The following is a 20,493-nucleotide window of genomic DNA, read 5'->3' on the forward strand; positions in this document are numbered from 1 at the left end:
TTCTTCACCATCCAGTAGTTTGGAATATGTGCTTGTAACATTGCCAGGACAGAAACAGGACCTGTTGCAGGTACATGGCATGATTTGTGAAATATTTAATTACAAAGACATATGGACAGCTGAACAAGTCATAATAACAATCTGACTGTTTAGAATGTATAACTACATTTTAGCAGAATAACATTACTCAGATTCACAGTGTGTTAAAACTAGATAAACAAGTTTTTTTTTATCATATAAACTCACTTAACGATCAACACAGGCAACTGAATTGAAGAAAATAGCCTGCTAGCCAGTTAGCAGCCTGTTAGCTAAGCTAGCACACTGTCATGGGAACTGCCCATTGGTCCGACATCCCATTGGTCCGACATCCCATTGTTCCGACCATATTAAACCCATTGTTTCCGAAGTCCGTTCCGAAATCATCATGATGCCCTGTGGTTAAGGTCTGGTTAGGTTTAGGCACAAAAACCACTTGGTTAGGGTCAGGAAAAGATCATGGTGTGGGTTAAAATGAAAAAGAAAGTGACAAACACATAAGCCGTGAGCCTGCTTCGCCTCAAGCCTTTCCCAGCTGACCCAGAGCCGGTCGCGGCGCACCATCAAGGCAGAAATACGCCCGCCGGGAGCCGTTCAGTACCACGGACCGTCGGACTAATGGGATGTTGGACCAATAACATGGACCCCACTGTCATAATGTCTCTCTGAAATCCACCGCAGAGGTTCAATTTTTTTAAACGTACTCAAGGCAAATTCCGGACCAAAATATTATGGAGGGGGCACATCTGATATCACAAAGCTTCCTATGGGAATGAACGGCCTTGTCTCCATACACATCTGTATGTGGATACGAGGCGTTAGTAGTACGCTGATGTTTTGGTAGTTAACTAGCTAGCCAGCTAATGTTACACTGTTATTGCTGATCTGAGTACAATAGTCCCACATTCTGACACATTTCATGTTGCATCCCCCACTTTGATGGCATATGATGCCTGAAATTTAACTAAAGTCCTGCAGCAAAGTTGCTGCACTTGTTACCGCTCCTCTATTATCAGTGCAGACTGGCAGGGTAAGAGCACAGGTTGCTAACATTAGCCTACAGAGCACTGCTGGTGGCCTGGTAATGAAACAGTGTTGTTTTTATTGGATGACTTGTCGATTAATAGCACGAAACTAAGTTGTGAACAAACCACGAGCATCCATGCTTTTCAGTCTCCATCAGATAAGTGGCAAATGTCATTATGATGATACCATCATTGCCATAGTTGAATCCATTTGCATAAATGCAATTAGAATTTACTGATGACATATTAGGGTCTTTCAGAGTTGTGCCATTTCATTGGGGAAAATTTCAACCACTACCTCTTTTAACTCTATTCCAAGGGCCAAAGGTGTACTAAGAAAGGAGGGGTAGGGGTAAAAATAAGAAATGGGATTGGGACTAAGTGTATGTTTTAGCAAAACATGGATGCTGAACACACATCTTCAACCTGGCAACCCAGAAGTTCCTTATAGTCACCACAGTTTCAAGGTGGGCACCCACAATTAGTTTCACCAATTCAGTATCTGACCAGATGTTTCCCCTTCTGTTCCTGAGATTTAACGTTTAAAAGCCAGAGATGTGTTTTTGCAGAACATTATGATGTCACAGTGAAGGTGACCTTTGACCTTTTAGATATAAAATGTCATTGATTCATAATTTTATCTTGTTAGTCATTTGTGTGAATTTTTGTCATAATTACAAAGTCTTCTTGAACTATGGCGAAATGCATGTTTAAGTGGGCATTTGTGCCATATTAGAAATAGTTCCCTCAAGGTGTTCCTGAGATATCACATTCACGAGACGGAGATGTACATATGTGGCCCGCCACGAGAAACCCAGCACAAGTCGAAAAAAAAAGAAAAAGAATGCAGATGATGATTTTCGTTTTTTTGCATAATGCGTAAGTTGAAATCATGAAGAAGCCACTCCATGTTTCAAATAACAGTATTGGTGGCCTTAAAACCATAAACTTTGTATTTGAATTTGGGTTGTTTTAATGCTCTGATCCTAGTTGGGGGTGCGGCGATAACAACAGTAAATTTGCATCCTGACTTTCTTTGGCTATTCACGTGCTTTTGTTCTTTTTTCGGCCAATCAGCTGAACCACATGGCTACTTATGCAGCCAGCCGCTCCTGCATAAGGAACTGCTACTTCTGAAGATTTTATTTGCCTTAAAGTCTGTACGTTGGCCGGATGGTGGATGGCTGATCTCATGTGTTTGACCGGCGGATTTTAAGCTTTTTGGGACACCTGTGTGACTGGTGCCGACACAGCCACACCAAACTACTTTAGCGTTTTGCTAACTTTTAGCAACATACTAGTTTTTTCTCCATTCTACAACCGGATCGACCACAACGATACTGCCCGCCTGAGAGGGAAAGACCCTGTGAACACTTCGGCCACCCCAGAACCCATTTTTACACCTTCTGTGCTGTTTTCTGGACACCGGACTGACTGCAGCTGTGGACAGCGGACACCCATTCATCTCAACTGGCCCAGTGCTTGGGCCCGCGCCGGTAAGTCCCACTTTCTACTGGATCCAAACCACCCTGACCCAAGACCTACGTTTAAAATTCTAACTGTTTAATGTGTGTACTTTGACCGGATGGCCGATCGTGTATTTTTGAGTTTTAGGGCATTTACTGTGGATTAAATGTACGTACGCACACACAGAGGAACACAAAACACACGTTTGTATACAGAATAGTACACCCCCAATGATCAACTTTATTCAGGGGCTTTTTGTAACAAAAGCATTTCCATTTCAATAAAGTACATTCTGATTCTGATCAGTCCACTAAAGTGCTTAAGGAAAATAACACTACATCAACATTAACTACATTGTTCAAACTACTACAATAGTTTCTGCCCTGCAGGCTAACAGATACCAGATGTCACTGAGAGCTAGACCAGTAGGGGGTAGGGCTTATCTACATGAGATGCAAATGAGCAGCATTGTGTTACCTGGCACCTGAGAATTCAGAATCGTTCAGGCTGGATTTCTCAGTAAAGTAGTTTGAGGAGTGCCTGCATTCAAATGGCCACAACTTCTTCAAATATTTTCAGATTTCCATGTGTTAGACATTGTTGGAAAACTTAGAAACTAAACTTTCAGAATCTGTAAATAACTCAAAATGCCTCTCGGGAGACTTGTTCCTGGTTTTTCCATGGCTGGTCACATATGTGCGTCATCGCTGTCATGGAGGTATAAAAATACTTTGTTGTACCATAACAAAGGTCGCCATAATCTCACATTATATAGTTGTACTGCTCTGCATATAGGATGAGCCTCAGGATGCTGACTTAATTTTGACAGGTGATGATAGCGATGTGATGATAGCTACGTATGTGTTCAGCTGTTCGTTCTATAATAATCCTTCTGTCATCTTTTTGACCACTGGGCCGTTTGCACCTTACGAAATTCATGACGTGTTAAATGTGTGTGTGTGTGAGTTTGTGTGAGTGTGTGTAAGGGAGAGAAAGAAAGGGAGAGAAGGAGCTTTATTCACACTCTAATCGTCTGAGGGGAGAGGAAAAGGGAAGTGAGAAGTGTTGTTTCCATGGCTACCGACATGTCAGCAAAGGGGCACGGTGCGTTTTTGTTTTTCCAGGTGAGAAAACACACACACACACGCGCATGCACACACACTACAAGGCTACAGGTAAACATCTAACACTCATGTTCTTGCTGATCTGTGTACAACAGCACACACATCTAATCACTGCAGGAGTCATGATTACAGCAACTGACCATATGTAACAAGGGCCAAGGGCCAATCATGGTGGAGTATTTCCGACCAAAGGAGCAGATCTTTTAGAGAAAAAAGGCTAATTATGGGGTTGAAGGACTGGACCAGGTTTCTCCTCTGAGGATCCATGGCTGCAGTGTAACAGCAGACTTAATGAGTACTCTAAAGGGCAACAAAGACAAATTGATGGAATGCCTGCTATTCTTTAAACTCACATTGTGGCCTTCACATTGTCTCACAACCGTTAATGTTTATTACAGTAATGCTTGTTTAACTGTTCATCGTGTCGGAGATAGAATCACTTGGCCTTTTTTTCATCCAGGGCCCTGTCTCCCAAAAGCATCTTGAGGTTAAAAAGATTGTAAAATTCATCATACAAACCCTCTTAAGCTAAAGACGTGTTTCATAAAAGCATCCTAATTTTAAGACACTTCTAAGGTAGATTAACGAGTACCTACTACCTACTCATGGGAGGTTGAGAGCGCCTTAATATGTGCCGGTGCCTAATGGAAGAACTGCAACCTCCTGCTTGAGTTTCATTTGTACTCCCTTTACATACAAAAATGTTCATTTCAAACGCTGTAACCATCACTGCCCTCATACTTGTATCCTTTATGGTGCCATACATAGATCCACTAGATGGCACTGAAGAGAAGAGTCAACCATTTCTGACAGCAACAAACATGGCGACGGTGAAGGAGGTCTAACTAATGTACCTTTAAATGAAGGCAGCCTTGTAGACGGCGGTGGTTTATGAGGCCGTTAAATACATCACGACATGTGGACGGAGAATTCTCTTCACTCTATCACTGATTTCTTCTGTTCCGCCATTTTCAAAATGTCTTAGAGAGTCCTACAGTCACGTCTCGCTTGAACTATGCTCCACTGCCCCCATGAGTTTTCTGGTGGTACTGCTTCATTTCGTCCGTATCCCCAAGTTTTTAGAAAACATGCACGAATATGGGCAAATGAAAGCAAAATACATACAGAAAGATTTGTCTGCATCCATATATGTATCTAACATCGAGCATTAACGAGCCTGTAATAGATGTTTTTATCGTTTTTGTTTATTTTAAAGTCTATACATCATTATGACTATTAATGTTCTCAGTTAGCATTTAATGCAAAATAATCGATCATTTTAAATCATAAAACTGAACTATGGTGATGTTTAATTACTGGGTTGAACATCATGTTTCCTTAAAACTCTGTGAAAGCAACTGGCTCTACTTGTTTGGTGGCTGTGTCAGAGGTATTACCCAATCAGCAGTGACTAAATCCTGCTGTATTTAATGGCAGCGCACTTGTGTAGTACAACACAGTGTTCAACACACCACAGTTTTCATTTAAAGGTAGACTATGCAGGATTTTTGTAACAAAAAAAAAACAATGTGAAGACCAGTGGTTCCCAACCTTTTTTTCTTAAGGGACCCTTTTTTAAATCATTGAGTAAACTGACGACCCCTGACTAAGTGACATATGTTATGGATATATCTTACTATATTTAATGCATAATAATAAGAGTACAGAACAAGTGATAAACTGTACAGTTAAAGCAAATAGCGAATACTGCAACAGAAATTCAGTGTTTTCATCTCCTTGACACTTGGCCATTGTACTGTTAGCTCTTTGGCGGCTTTAACTGCAAACTTTACTGATGCAAAACAAGGCTATTGAGCAGAGTGTGAAGGCATCGTGAATCTAGCTCGTGTTCAGCTCTTCACTGTGTCCTTGTCCTGTGACTTCTGTTAAGCTGCAATCTTTAATAATAATCCAAACTTTAGAAAATAACAATTTCACTTAGTTTTCTCCACAGAAATTAATTAAATATTGAGATATAGGCCTATACTTCTTTTGAAAAGTTTTCTTACACACCTTCAAGTCAAGAAGAACTGGGGCCCCCTGTGAAGTTTTCGCAACACCTAGTGGAGGTCAGGACCCCCAGGTTGGGAACCAGTGCTATAGACTCATACAAAAGCAATCCCTTTCATCAAACATGACCCACTCTCAATCATGTAATCATCTGCAGAGACTCAGCTCTCTGCCTGTATTTTCTTATTTTTTGGCTATGTTCAGAATGTTCCAGGGCACAGCGCAAAGGTTAAGTCAGAACTTTAGAAAATGGTAGTGACCAGGTAACCAGAACTTCCTGCTTTTGGTCAGAGAGGTGCGTATTTGACGTCACCTGACCATGACCGAGTGAATCAGGAGGCTCAGACGAACCAAATAAATAGTTTTGAACCTTCCTTTAAATTTTCCATCTGTCTGTCTATCAAACACTCTGTCCTCTCCATCTGTCTGCCCGGTTGCTAGGGCGACAGCTGGTCTCCAGGTCATACGTCAGCCCTACAAAGAGCGTGAAAATTACAAACATACTAGTGGCGCAGGCATGAAATGATGTGGCACAGATGGCGGTCACACATTAACAGATGATTCACTTTAAATTTAGTAGCGAGGGACCTTGAGACCGAACACAGTGATTTAAGAACTACACTGACGAGAATGAGAAGAGACACAAGAAATGTTGGTTTTCTGTTCGGCTGAAAGGTGGAAGCACATTATAAAGGTCAGATCATGTTGTGTCATGTAGTGTCTGCCCTTTCTGCCTGATTCTCCGCAAAGTTGTACCTGTTAAAAGTTTCAAAACCCTCCTTGTATTAATGTGAGCCTTCAAAATAAAACAGCTTTAAAGTGTCTTACATAGAAGTTTGCCATGACTGCAGTAACTTGCTGGAAGCAGTCGTACACTTAAACACGATTCTGACCCTTGGACTGCATTATACCTTCAAAATAAAAGTTGAGAAAGACATGAAAATCTCTTGCTACCTCTAAGTTTTACATGAATGAAGTTCAGTAGGAATTTTATACTATACAGAGCTGGTTTTATACTATACTATACAACAAGCTGTGACTGTTACGGGTGGTATTTGGACCCAAAAGCAGCACAACAGAGACCGGGAACAGCTGGTGATGATGTTTACTGTGATTACTCAGCAGGTACAGAGCAGGGCTAGTAAACAGCACACAATACGGTCAAACACTCCAGCAAAATCTCTCCACAAAGTCCTTGGCAGCCCAGCTAGTTTGGCAAGTCGAACTGGGCCGAGAGGCAGGCAAGTGAACAGGGGTGGTAGCCCAGCAACAAACACAGTCCAGTTCAACAGCAGGCAACAGTACCGTGGAGGAGCAGGCAGGGATGTAGTCGAGAAGGCATAAGATCCGTAACCAGGTAAGTACTCAGACCAATGTAGAAGAACCAGAAGGGAGGAGGCAGAAGGTAGATTGAGGCTAGGTGAAGGATCAAGAAGCCATCAGGTAAGTACTCACAGGACCACAGGAAACCATAGGTAAGCTGACTGGAACACTTGTTGTCATTGGATGGAAATGCCAAGCAGCCACAGATGAACAAGAACCAAGGATGCAGAAGTAGGTCTTGTGGTCAGGGGCAGAAGGTTAATGCGTTTATCAGGGATCAGATGAAGCAGGCAGGTCAGAGGCAGGCAGGGTCAGCGAAGAGAAATCAGTCCGGAATAAAGTGCTGGAGAGTCTTGCATGAGTGGCGAAGAACAATCTGGCAACGAATGTCTGTGAGGCCAAGGTATGTATGTACTGGCTGCGAGTAACGAGGAACAGGGGAACTGAGTCACCTTGATGAGGTGGGTGTAGTGGGCAGGCAGGAGCAGGAAATGAGTCGACAGGTAATTGGTAGGCAGGTAGGAGTGGTAGGGAGGTGCGGGAAACCTTAGTGGATGGAGAATTACCGACTGAGGGCTGAGTGACCGGTCATGCAGAAAAGAGCAGGTTGACCAGGAACGCAGAACTGTGACCGTTACTTACTAAAAATAAATCTTTCTTGCATGTTGTTCTACAAAACACATTGATATCATAATTGATTTTGAGCTTCTTCGAACCGCCACACATGCAGTTTATAGAGGTATTTTGAGGGTACTAAAAGCATTTTTTTTAGTATCAGAAATAAAAAGCATAACACTTAATTTGCGGCCCGGGTTCGACTCCAGCCTGTGGCCCTTTGCTGCATGTCATTCCCTCTCTCTCTCTCTCTCTCTCTCCCTTTCACACTTGACTTTCCTATCAATTATAGGCAAAACTGCCCAAAAAATATCTTTAAAAAAAAGAAGAAAAACAGTTGAACTGTTGAATCTCAACTACCAAGCTGTTAACATGCAACAAATAATCTGTACACTATCTGTACGCAGACTATCCAAATAAAGTGATACCACAAAGGTCAACCATTTGTTGATATTCTGAATAATGTTAGGACGCCCTCGAAAACAAGATGGTACATCTCAAGGTTTGTTTGTTTTTTCTAGGGATGCACCGATCCGATATCTGGATCGAATATCGGCCCCGATATCATCAAAATAGATGGATCGGGTATCGGAAAATGCAACCTATACCTGAGGCTGACGCTGATATGGTGTGTCGTAATAATCCCAAATCAAATAATGTATCTTAAAATGTTACTTCCAATAGTTTACTTTGAAATGTTTGTGTCATACACATCATTTTGACATGTGATGTACTGCATGAGTCTCTTAATTTACTGTTTTTAAAGGGGCTCTATGTGAAATTCAGACTGTATGAGCTGTCTGGACACAGTTCTCAACATGGAGTTGGCTTAGCTGGCAGCTAGCAGCTAACAGTGCTAACTCCACAAACAGTGCTAAACAATGACAACAGTGCTAACAGAGCTAATTGTGTTAACCCTGAAGCAACCTGAGCGCAGTTCAAAGCTGGTGTTAACCCTGAAGCAACCTGAGCGCAGTTCAAAGCTGTGGCATTGACCTAGCCAGTGGAATACACACATGTACTAGCATATATGCGTGAATGGACCGGCTTACCGAAACAAACCACAGAGAAGCTCAAATTATAACACACACAAAGCGGTACCCTGACTTCACTGTCTGCTCAGGAAGCCATTACTCCACTATATTTTTATATAGCAAAGTGGTTTGCTTCTATATTAACGCTCTGAATATCTAATACAGCACCTTGAAATGCCACAACAAACAAAGCATTTTTGTTCTGTAATTAAGTTGCCATTGCTTCTAATGTTCACTATTATAATGAGCATAAATGAATGTCAAGGTAATGATTTTTATTCAGAAAAAAAAACAGAATCAGAAAGGCTTTATTGATCCCTGAGGGGAACTGTGAAATAAAAGAGGGTACAGCTTAATAATATGCAAGTAAAAATGTTCAAGAACTAAGAAAGCTTAACGTGGTGAAAAATAGAAACAGTAAGAAACTATCGGGAGAAACTGCAACAGTCGGCACATGCACATATCCTTTAGTATTTGTCCTGTTTGGTGTGTTTTCTAAGCTTCTGTGCTTGTTTGTTGGTATGTACTATCCAATAGTTGGACAAATGGAATGACTAAGGACTCAGGAAATGACACAATGCATCTCAAGAGGTATTGTTAGAGTATAGAGAACTGCCAAACGCCACTGAATTCACAGCCAGATCACAACCACACATCCATCTCATGTTATTCTACTCTAGTAATCAAGCAGCATCAGCCTGTGGCAAATGGGCTGCAGAGGGTACAGGCTATTTTATGCACATTTAAGAACAAACAGCCAGCCAGTGTGAAGTTTTTAGTGCAGTGTGTTAGTGAGTTCGGTAGAAAGCGACCGTCATTACAGAACTCATTTGGTACGTTTGTAATTAATGTGCAGTGGGCATGCTGCCAATTTAATCTCCCAGGTCCATCATCATTCTAACCAAAACCAAATGAACGATGCAGTTTACTGGCGACGAAGGAAAACCAGACACACTGTTCAATTTTCTGCCATGATAATTGGAATTACAGAGAAGCCAGAACATTCTTAAAAGTCTTTATATTGGGGCTACTACTCATGTTTTGAGTTAAATCAGTGTTAAATGGCGACTACAGGATGAGCAGGGAGTGTGAGGAGGCCTCCTGCTGTGCTCCTGGTCGTGCACAGTAGGATGACTGCCGTGACGAGTTACAGGAGTTAAAATAAAAAAAGGAAACTGCTGGACACACACTGAGTTCTACAAGAGGGACAATCAGCAGCCTGTGTGAGTGTGAGTTTTTACACATCAGTGTGTGATTGTGTGTGTTTCTGCGAGATACAGGCTCCTCTTCACGGCGGGCCACATGGACTCAGGGGACCCATGGATGCCACTCCTCACAGAGACATGGTGTTCTCTGTTGTCAAGGTTGATTAGTCGTAGGACGAATCCAATTTCCTCTCCTCTCCTCTCCTCTCCTCTCCTCTCCTCTCCTCTCCTCTCCTCTCCTCTCCTCTTTCAGCCTTTTGCCCACTTGTCCCCTCCTCTCAATCGACTCTATCTCCACTCTCTTTCCCTCCATTACTCTCCTGCCCTGCTTATTGCAGACATTCTGAGACAAACAATAACCCAGTAGAGAAAGTTATACAAACATAAAACATAAAAAAAAACATTTGCATGCAAATTTTTAGATACAGATAACCATATTTTCTATGTCTTGTGGCTTTTCTAATATGTCTGGAAATGAATTTGTTTAAGAGTTTATGTGCTATGAGGGTAGAAACTATATGTAATTTCCAACTTAATCTCAACTCTGCTTCAAAAAACAAGCTCTGCAGGTTGTGGCAATACCCAAAGTCAGCCGAGAAAGTTTTAAATGCATCACGAAATACCCCAAATTTAAAGCCATTTAGGCTTATCCTATGATTCTCTCATTGTAAAACCATTTGGTCTTTTACCACTGATACAATGATAAAACATTTACAGGCTTTAAGCTCTCAAGGTCCCGAAAACAACAACAAAAAAACCCTAAAAGCTATTATCATTATACTTCCTGGATGTTGTCTCCTTTGCTGAAAAGATTAGAAAGACTAAAATAGAATGGCCTGTCTTTGTAGGTCTATAATTTAGAAAAAGGTAGGATACATTAACCCACTTAACAATAAGAGGGGGCATTGTTGTCCTAGGGGGGAAACATTATTTTGGACAGACAGCCTTTACAGTGACAGCTTCCCAGTTTTGGAGGACCGTTCCATTAAATACACAACACAGCAACAGTTTTGCTCACTAAATTGACAAATGCTGTCATTTTATCAGCTCCAGCTAGCTGGCTAATTAAGCTAACGTTAGCTTAATGAGTTTGTGGAAAACTCAAGTCGACACTTTCTTCAAAGGGAATCTTGCTGAAGTGTCTTAAAGGGACAGTTAATCTTAAAATAAAAAGTACATATTTGTCCTTACCTGTAGTGCTATTTATCAGTCTAATTTTTTTTGGTGTGAGTTGCTGAGTGTTGGAGATAGCGGCCATAGAGATGTCTGCCTTCTCTCTAATATAATAGAACTAGATGGCACTCAGCTTGTGGAGCTCGAAGCGCCAAAAATACATTTAAAAACTCAATGCATCTACTGCTAGCTCACTTAGCACCATTGAGCTAGCTAACATTACAGCTTAGTCAGAGAGGACACCATTAATGTTTACATCTCCCGCTGTCAACAGCCCAAGCCTCTCATACATGAGTAGATGCACACTTCCTTCTGCAAGGTGATATGGTTGGCAGGCATAGTTTATTCATTGAAACCATTGAGCCTTTCCCAGCTGTCATTGGGTGAGAGGCGGGGTACACCCTGGACAGGTCACCAGACTATCACAGGGCTGACACATAGAGACAGACAACAACCATTCACACTCACATTCACACCTACGAACAATTTAGAGTCACCAATTAACCTGCATGTCTTTGGACTGTGGGAGGAAGCTGGAGCACCTGGAGAAAACTTAAGTTGACCTAAGGAGAACATACAAACTCCGCACAGAAGGGCTCCCTCACCCTCTTGCTGTGAGGCGACAGTGCTAACCACTGCATCACCATGCCACCCCGAGGAGTAGTTTAGTAAAAACTCAACAGTTCCTATATGAAACTGCTCACAATAAGGTCTGTGGATTATCCTGAGTAACTCGGTCATGATTTCTGCAAAGAGACATTGCTGCTGAGTTTTTCAAAAGTATTTTTTTGGCGTTTTGAGCACCACAAGCTGAGTGTCATCTAGTTCCATTATATTGGAGACCAGGCAGACAAATCTGCGGCCGATATCTCCAATCTACACTCATATCTAGCAGTGTCCAGGATGTGGTTGCTACTGTAGGTTGTAAGCTAATTAGCCCTACATGCTAACATTTGCAGCTTACCCTAAAGCTGACATAATCAATTTAATCCACGTATTTCCATTCCTTACACTTGTGCTCTTGCATTTATGGTTTTGGAAAGGCTAAAAAAAAAAAGTATGCATGTCAGTTGCTTTATTCCTTTTAGCTTTTTGTCCTGTTTGGGAGGTTGCAACAGTGTAAGTCAGTGTTTTTTGGGACTGAATTCAAATTCAAATCACTGCAGCAATTATGACACCATATGCTCTGTGCATGTGAATGTGCATAATGTCGCTCTTTTGTGGATTTAACTGTATTTCAGTCTTGCCTTCTCTCACACACACAAGCACAAACAGATGGTAGATAAAGAGAAGGATGAAATGTGGGTAAATAGGAATGTGTGTATGTGGACTGGTTTGAGCCAGGATTGAAAAGAGATTAGAGGCGGGTAAAGATTTGCAGGATCAGATCGGAGTGTACCACACAGGCAGCCTCTGAAATAAAGACCATTTCATCTTTGTCACAAGTGGTATGAAACAGCAATATTAGCTAATAAAGCTCAGTCAGCCGTCATTCTGACAGCAGCACTCAATACTGTCTGCTCACACTGGCAAAGCCTCGTATCACACAGCAGCATCCCAGTGGTCAAGCAAAGGTCAGCTCACACAATAATTGACCATGAAGAAGAAAGTATTTTCTGTCTACTTCATTACACTGACCTCCTTCACTTTGTTTGGTTGCCTTTGTACCAGAGATCTCTATTTACAGCGCTGATTTCACTGCTGGAGTGCTGCAGTCTTTTCGTAAATCTAGGCTGTGTGTAGGTGTTGTGTGCGATACATGAATGGCTGATGTGAAACACTGCCATGTGCAGTGTGTGTTTTTAAGTTTTTACAGTGTATGCTTTTCATTTCTTCTGGACTATGATTGTAAGGCAGCAATACTTGTACACCTCCAGTCCAAGAGTCCAAGATGAATTTCGCCAAGGTATACCAACAGATTGTATCCTATCATATCGCATTGTATCATATCGCATCGTACCATATAGTATTGCATCACATCGTGTCATATCGTATCGTATCGTATTGTGTGGTATTGTTTTATGCCATATCGTGTTGTATCGTGTTGTATCGTATCGTATCGTATCATATCGTATCATATTGTATCGACACAAATTTGAAGGTCCAGTGTAAATCCAGTGTAGTAGGCAGCCTATGGTCTATTTTATCCACTTTATCATTGTGACGGTTAAACAAATCAAGTACAAAATATAAATAAATCTATTAGTTTTAATACATTTTGTTCCTGAAATCCACCCTCACTTCATCCTTCTGCTGGGATTTTTTTGGCTCAAAGGTATCCCAGTCCAACTAAACAGTTTTAAACAGCACATACTGAAGGTTTGACCCAGATCCAAACCAAAACTGGATTAATGTGACCTAATCCAATATCAGAATGTTCTTTTGCATTATTTTCAACAACCCATTTTCAAGATTTGACCCCATCTGTCAGATTATTTCTGAACCGAGCCTTGATTCAACACTGTAGCTGTACATCCAGTCCACAAAAGCTTCAACAACATACTGCTCTTAACATCTGCTGCTGGGTGAGGACACATTCACTGTTGTACGGGAAGAGAGGAACTACAAAGACACCCTGAGCACTAAAAGCCAGCATGGATGAGCAGATGGACAAAAGAGAAACTCAAACCACGTCAACAGAAAATCAAGAGAAAAGATCCCACACTGCCGCTCACACTGATTTGGCAGGTCGCTATCATCGCCCCAGGAGTCAAGGGAATGCAGCGGAGCAGCTGAATGACTTATTGTTGCTTCAGTAGGAAGGACCTCATCACACAGCAGGAGGGGAGCATGAACTGTCTAATCAGCCTCGCTCGCTGAGGAGGACATCAAAGTGACTGAAAAGGAGGCTGCTGCCTTCAAGGCTCAGGGTTGTGACTCGATCATCTGCGAGGTGTTAATAACATGAGCCCAGGAATTAGCCAGTCCCTTTCAAACATGTTTTTCCAATCATCCTGTTACTCGCACAGCTCTGTGTGCCTTTTCACTGGAGGAGGTCACCTATTGTTGGGCTCCCTAAGAGAGCCTGTGTAAAGATGATGAGTGACCTCTGACCTGCAGCACTAATGGGATGCCTTAAAAGCTTGTGCGTCAGAGGCGTTGTCACCCTTATAGGTGATAATGCAGTTTTAATTTGGTTACACCTCATTTACACTGACCTACCAACACTTTGCTCTAATTTCTTTGTAAAATGTAGAAGCTGTGTGACACCATTCAACACACCTGAGCTAAGATACCTGGGTATTAGTCCAAACATTGTTGGACAACAGCTTTTTGACATCAGATTTGGCTGTTCAATACAAATACTATTACTTTTTTTCCACATACAGAGTTGGAGAGTTTAAAACAGGGTTTAAACAATTCAAGTTAACCCTCAAAGCTATTGCATGCTAACTACTCTAACGACAGATCAGAAATGTGCAACAACATCTTTTGCCAACAGTAGAAATCAAACAAAAGCCTTAGACTGTATTGTATTAAGTTGCTGTGAGCTGTAAATTCACCACTTCTAGCAGAAGGCAGAAGATAACGATATGTCAGAGCCTGACTGAGCAAAGCCTCTTTTACTCACTCAGGGTGCTTTCAGACCTAGAGTTGTCTTGCTTTGGTCTGAATCAGGGACTGATTTGGTAACACAGTTGCACAATTGCCTAGAGTTGGTTCGTGTTCTCACGGCAGCATTTACAGGCAGATCAGATCAAATGTCTTGAGTGAGAAAGCTGCTCTTGATTGGTCAGAATTTCCATGCGGGGTAAAAATCCAGGAAGTAAACAAAATGTTGAAGAAGAGTACACTTGCAAGATAAATGTGACACTTTTTAATGTCACAATGGAGGGACAACTACGCAGGTTGATTTTAGCGCTGCTCATCGTGGACTATATTGCTGTCATTGCTCATTTTAGTCAAACCATACAGTTTGAAAACGAGGCGCGGCTCCAACTAGAAAACAATGTTTTGATGCATTGGATGTGCTGAATGTGCATATTAAGGCAGTACAGGAGGAGGTGCACATTAATAATCCTCCAGGACTGTAACATACTCATGTTTAACCGAAACAATGCGTCATGTGACTGCAGTTGGTTCGGATCGAGGTCGGAACACGTTCTCCCCACAAACGAGTGTGACTGCTCTGTTCACACCTGCCCAAACGAACCGCACTTAGGGGGCAAACTAACTTGAGTTTGATTGAACCAAACCAAACAGGACAGGTGTGAGAGCACCCTTAAACTCACCCTGGGTCTGGGTCTGCAGCTGCCTGTACCAGCAGTGTGAAGGTAAGGGGGGGGTCACTCCGCAGCTAAATTGGGGGACTGAAACATCGTCAAAAGTGCACTGATTGGCAAAACATAAAACAAAAAAAGACTGCTGGAGTTGAAGAATCTCACTCGACTGAGGCGTCTCCAACTAATGATTCAAAACTTCGACTTTCAAGGGACTGCCTTATCAATTTTTTTTTTTATTTCTCATGCAGATTACTGTCTTATCAACATTGGTACTTTTATGACGTGAATATACAAAGTATTGAGGCAGAAAGCTTCGCTAATTACTGAACTGTACTGACTATTTCAAAATACAGCACAGCTGTTTAGTTACGTGGGCATTACATGACTGGGCATCAATCCACATGACGAGGGTGGTTTCAACCACGTTACCTCTCTCAATGACAGCTTACCGAGTCCAAGCTGTCTTATTAACAAAAATTAAGCTTGGCTCCTTACTAGCTGGTAACTGGCTTCTAGCGGTCTGGACCACTCTGCAGAAGGAAGGATGGCGAGGCGTTCAGGCGCCGTTAACTAACAATGGCTTTATTGCAATCTTCACCACAAACAACAAACATGGCCTTCTCATGAGGTTGAACAGTAGCCGTGAACTTATCTAGACACTTAATTCTTCTGACCATCATCACTTTTTGCTGCCTGCCGTCTTCACCATGACACCCCGAGAGAGCTGCTTCCCTCCATATACAGTGAGGTACATGCCATACCCTCACAGGTTACCCACAAGGCTGCTGTTCTTGAAGGGGAAAAAGGGTGAGCTGGTCACACACAGGTGCTTTCCCTGTGTGCACTCATTTCCTGTCTCCATCACTAGCAGCTACAGTATAAGCTTTGAGGACACTACGTTATTCATGGAAAGAAAATGACTTTATTCTCCCGTCATGATTTCAGTGTGCATGCAGCACCAGCTGGAAGCAGACCTGTTTCTGCAAGGCAAAGTACCATAACCAAAAAGTCTCCATATGTTGTCATGCATGAAAAGACCCAAAACAGACTATCATATTACTAAAGGTGAATTATTTTCACAGCATTTGTATAGTACTGACTCTGTCCCAAGCTTTGTGATCCATGTAAGCGGTTGATCGTTAATTGTTTACTGTACCTTCACATCCACGCACAGACAAGAGCAGCATTAATTAATGCAGTTTGCTATGCCAGTAAGATAAAAGGCCTTCCTCAAACATCTGTAAGTGACCTTAAATAAAGATAAGGATAAGCATAAAGATTGCTAAAACAAAATGCCTGTGCTGCTCTCTTGCTCCAATCCTCCCTCCTCTCACCCCCCCCCTTACCTCCTCCGCTGTCCTCCTCCTCATCAATGCTGTTCTTGATGCTGTCGTACTCTTCATCAATATTCTGGTTGCCTCGGATCTGACTGAGCACGCGGCGGGCCTTCTGGGTCAGCCCACGCTGGATTAACCAGCGAGGGCTCTCAGGCAGGAACAGGAATCCCATGAACTGGAGCACGGCGGGGAGCACCGACAGACCCAACATGTACCTGAAGACGGAGGGAGGGAGGGGATACATGGAGTGAGGAATAAAATTATGATCACAGAAACTACATCACCAGGTGTTTTGTTTTAGGTTTTTGGCTTAAATTCTTTTGGCATTTGTTACAGAGATAGGGTGCAATGAGGTTCCCCAAGCGTTTAGTTTATGTTGAGCTATTTGCCAGCAAGCATCAGGTGGTTTAGTTCATTAAAATTAGACACTGGGGAAAATGTCAAGGCTCTTTTTTTCAGATTCTTCTGCTTAAAATAACCTAACATTTACATTTAGCATTTAACTCTGACCCTGAGTGTAACAGATAGTGCTGTAACAAGTAAAAAAAATCTATCAGTTCCTCCTCTGATCAGTTAAAAGAGCAGATATTCTGTCAAAAATCTCATCATTAGTTCACACATTAACATACACTTAGACCGCATGGCTAACTGCTGCATTTCTGACAGCAAACCAAAACTTTAAAGTGCTGTCTTCTAATACCAGAACCAGAATAACTTAGCCAAAGAAAACCACTGATATATTGGACTATTATGTCGAGAGGGAAATTGTCTCTCTGTATCCACTCATGCACACAATCAGGGTTCAGCGCACTCTGTAAAAGGGTCGTTCCACAAATCCCAAATATTATGTGGTGAAGGCAAAGAACATGAGCGTGCAAGAGGGAGGAAAAGACTGTGATTATGATAAAATGTTGCAGGGATTTATCTCTAGAGAGGTAGATGAAGTGGAGAAGCGGCACGTCGGCGTTTTATACAACTCCAAAGAAAGGAAAAAAATCCATATATATTTTTACCGAGATAAACACACAGATATATAAGGCTTTTGTTCTGCTGCGAAGGCAAAGACGTCAATCAGACAACATTCATACTCTAAACTCAGTAAGTGTCTCCGAAAAGCCATTATCACGTACGAATCACAGCAATCTAGGAGCTTCTAAACGATCTCTGCCACCTCAATCAGAAATGTAGTTGAAGCAAATCCTTGCAAAAAGGACGATTCTTATCTAAAGTATCTCATAGCTCAACATTCAAACGCCCGGGAGGCTATAAAGCTGCATTCAGTGTGACAGCAGGAAAAGACGCCGAGAAGAGGGAAGAGGGGAACAGATAAAAGAGAGAAGAAGGACGGAGGAAGCGGCATAATGTACCTTTCAGATGTACAGCGCGGCTGCTCTCAGCAAATGTTAGGGGCTGACCCGTGCATGTGTTGACATTTGGAGTGAGGGTTTGAGCCGGCATGACTTCTTCTGGCATTTGATATGATAAGAACCCAAAGAAAAGACGCTCATATATCTGACTATATGACCATCGATCATGAAAAGTTTAAGTACCTAAAAGTGTATTAAAGCAGCTGTATAAGATGCCATTTCAAGTTATTTTACCCTTTAATACGTCATATATGTGTGTGTGAGGTGCACTTCTCTGTGTCTGACCTCCACCCATCGCGCTGCAGGTAACTGAAGGCGCCGTCGATCAGGCTGGCAGTGAACTGTCCAGCGGTGATGAAGAGGGTGTTAACCGTCACCAGCTGACCCCTCAGGTGGGGCGGAGAGGCCTCAGCGATATACACTGGCACTGTCATAGAGGCAATACCTGCACAGCAAGAAGAGAAAGAAAGAGGCGACAGTTAGCGGCAGGTGACTCAGGGATTGTGTCTTGTACAGCAGATGTTGCTTGTTCTCAAAGAAAGAACTTGCTTGCCAGACTTGCTTATGACAGAAGCAAAAAAATGACCACATATGGACCCAACAGGGCAAGTTTATAAGCTTAGACATGACAAAAACCTTGTACTAACATTACCCAAGCGATTGACCTTAACCCCATATAACTTATAATGTAACATATGTAATGTAGGCAATGTAGGCAATGTGCACAGCACTTAAGTCAAAGACAAATTTCCCTACTACGGGGACAATAAAGTATATCGTACCATACCGTATCGAACCGTATCGTTTTACACCGCACCGCATTGTACCGCATCGTATCGCATTGCATCGTATCGTATTGTATCGTATCATATATTAAATATAGCTTCATTTAATCCTGAAAATCATCACAAATGTACTAATACAGCCACACTGTTGGCCCTGTGGGGTTACACTTGAGCTAAATGCTAATATCAGCATGCTAACATGCCCTCAATGACACTGTTACAATAAAGTATATCGTACCATACCGTATCGAACCGTATCGTATTGTACCGTATTGTATCATATCGTATCGCATCGTATCATATCATATATTAAATAACTAAATAACTTCATTTAATCCTGAAAATCATGACAAATGTATAAATACAGCGTCACTGTTGACTCTGTGGGGTTACACTTGAGCTAAATGCTAACATCAACATGCTAACATGCCCTCAATGACACTGTTAACATGCTCATCTTTATTAAGTACGTTTAACTTATTGTAGTGGTTTAGTGTGTTAGCATGCTAACATTTGCTAATTCACCCAAATGCAGGAAATTAAGCATTTGACACTAAAACTTTCCTGGGGAAGCACCCCAGCACCACCTACTACTACTCCAACAACCTACCTTAAAGCCACATCAACTAATTAACATCTTTATATTACAACTAGACAGTTTTAAAATAACTCAGTTTTAAATTGAAACTCTGTGAATGTTGAAAAAAAAGATGAGAAAAATTTGACTTTCTGTAACTTGCATCACCTCTTATTCTTCTCACTCACATGTCATAAAACTTTTGACGTTTGAATTCAGACCACTGGTTCACGCTGATTTTGCACATCACAAGCCTACACAACATACACAACACAGACTTTTATGCCCCCAGCCTGATAGTAACTAACTAACTAACCACTGTGGCAGCTGTGCACAGTGACACAACACTTTCAAAACAGTTTTTGCCATCCTCACACAATCAAAGTATTTCCCATCAAAAGTGTCCTATAATTGCTTTTGCCTCCACAGGTTGTGCACATGCTACATTGTCCACGTGGCTTAGTGTATGTAGGCAAAACTACCAGAACACTGATGATGTATATGTTTACATAAAAGTGCTACATGAAGGAACATAAAGGTTTTTCCTGTAGCTGTTCATGTCAGTGATGCAGCATGACTGCTTAATGTTTTTAAAAAAGTCAGCCCAACATGTAGAGAGGGCGATCGTGGCTTGTTAAAAACATGAAGCTTTTTGGACATTACATTACAGACAATGTCACCCATGATTACTTCTTCTTGAGGTACTGTTTTCTGTGACATTTAAAGAGTTGCCTTCTGTTTTAGATTTATCTTGAAGGAACCATTTTGGTAAAAGCTTTATTTTTTTCTGTATTTTTTCTTTATTTACTTCTTCTATTATTATTTTTCCTGTCTGATGCTCTCTTTTTGTTTCTGGGCAGATTCTAGGGGACAGTTTTTTGAAGGTCTAACCAGATTTATTTTTTTATCAGATATTGTAAGAATATTTATCTGTGTCTGGTAGCTTTCTATCTATATTGCAGGCCTGTGGAACCATGATGTGATTATTACGTATGATTCTTAATTCAATGAGTGACGTTAGTCTGTAGTGTGAACTGATTGGTCCATGTGGGCCAATCAACCTACTACAGATGGTCTCTCCCTCTGTCTTGTAAAATAACCTGATGAAGGTCTCTGTATCAAAACCCATTAAATTTCTGATTATTGTAAGTGTAGACAGTGTACAGGAGTTCTTTACTTTATTATAGCA

At 41.6% G+C, this 20,493-nt stretch overlaps 1 protein-coding gene across 1 annotated transcript in view; it reads right to left on the bottom strand.

Annotated features, from left to right (window-relative positions):
• The window catches only part of LOC126384665 (proton myo-inositol cotransporter-like), a 109,476-nt gene that overhangs the window by 73,803 nt on the left and 15,180 nt on the right, over positions 1 to 20,493 (bottom strand). Inside the window, exons 2-3 of the mRNA XM_050035835.1 lie at positions 18,228 to 18,387; positions 16,585 to 16,790 (exon numbers count right to left, since the gene is read on the bottom strand). Coding sequence (XP_049891792.1) covers positions 16,585 to 16,790; positions 18,228 to 18,387 — 366 coding nt within the window. The remainder of the gene's footprint in view (positions 1 to 16,584; positions 16,791 to 18,227; positions 18,388 to 20,493) is intronic.

The sequence above is a fragment of the Epinephelus moara genome, chromosome 23 (assembly GCF_006386435.1).
Source record: "Epinephelus moara isolate mb chromosome 23, YSFRI_EMoa_1.0, whole genome shotgun sequence".
Classification (NCBI taxonomy): domain Eukaryota; kingdom Metazoa; phylum Chordata; class Actinopteri; order Perciformes; family Serranidae; genus Epinephelus; species Epinephelus moara.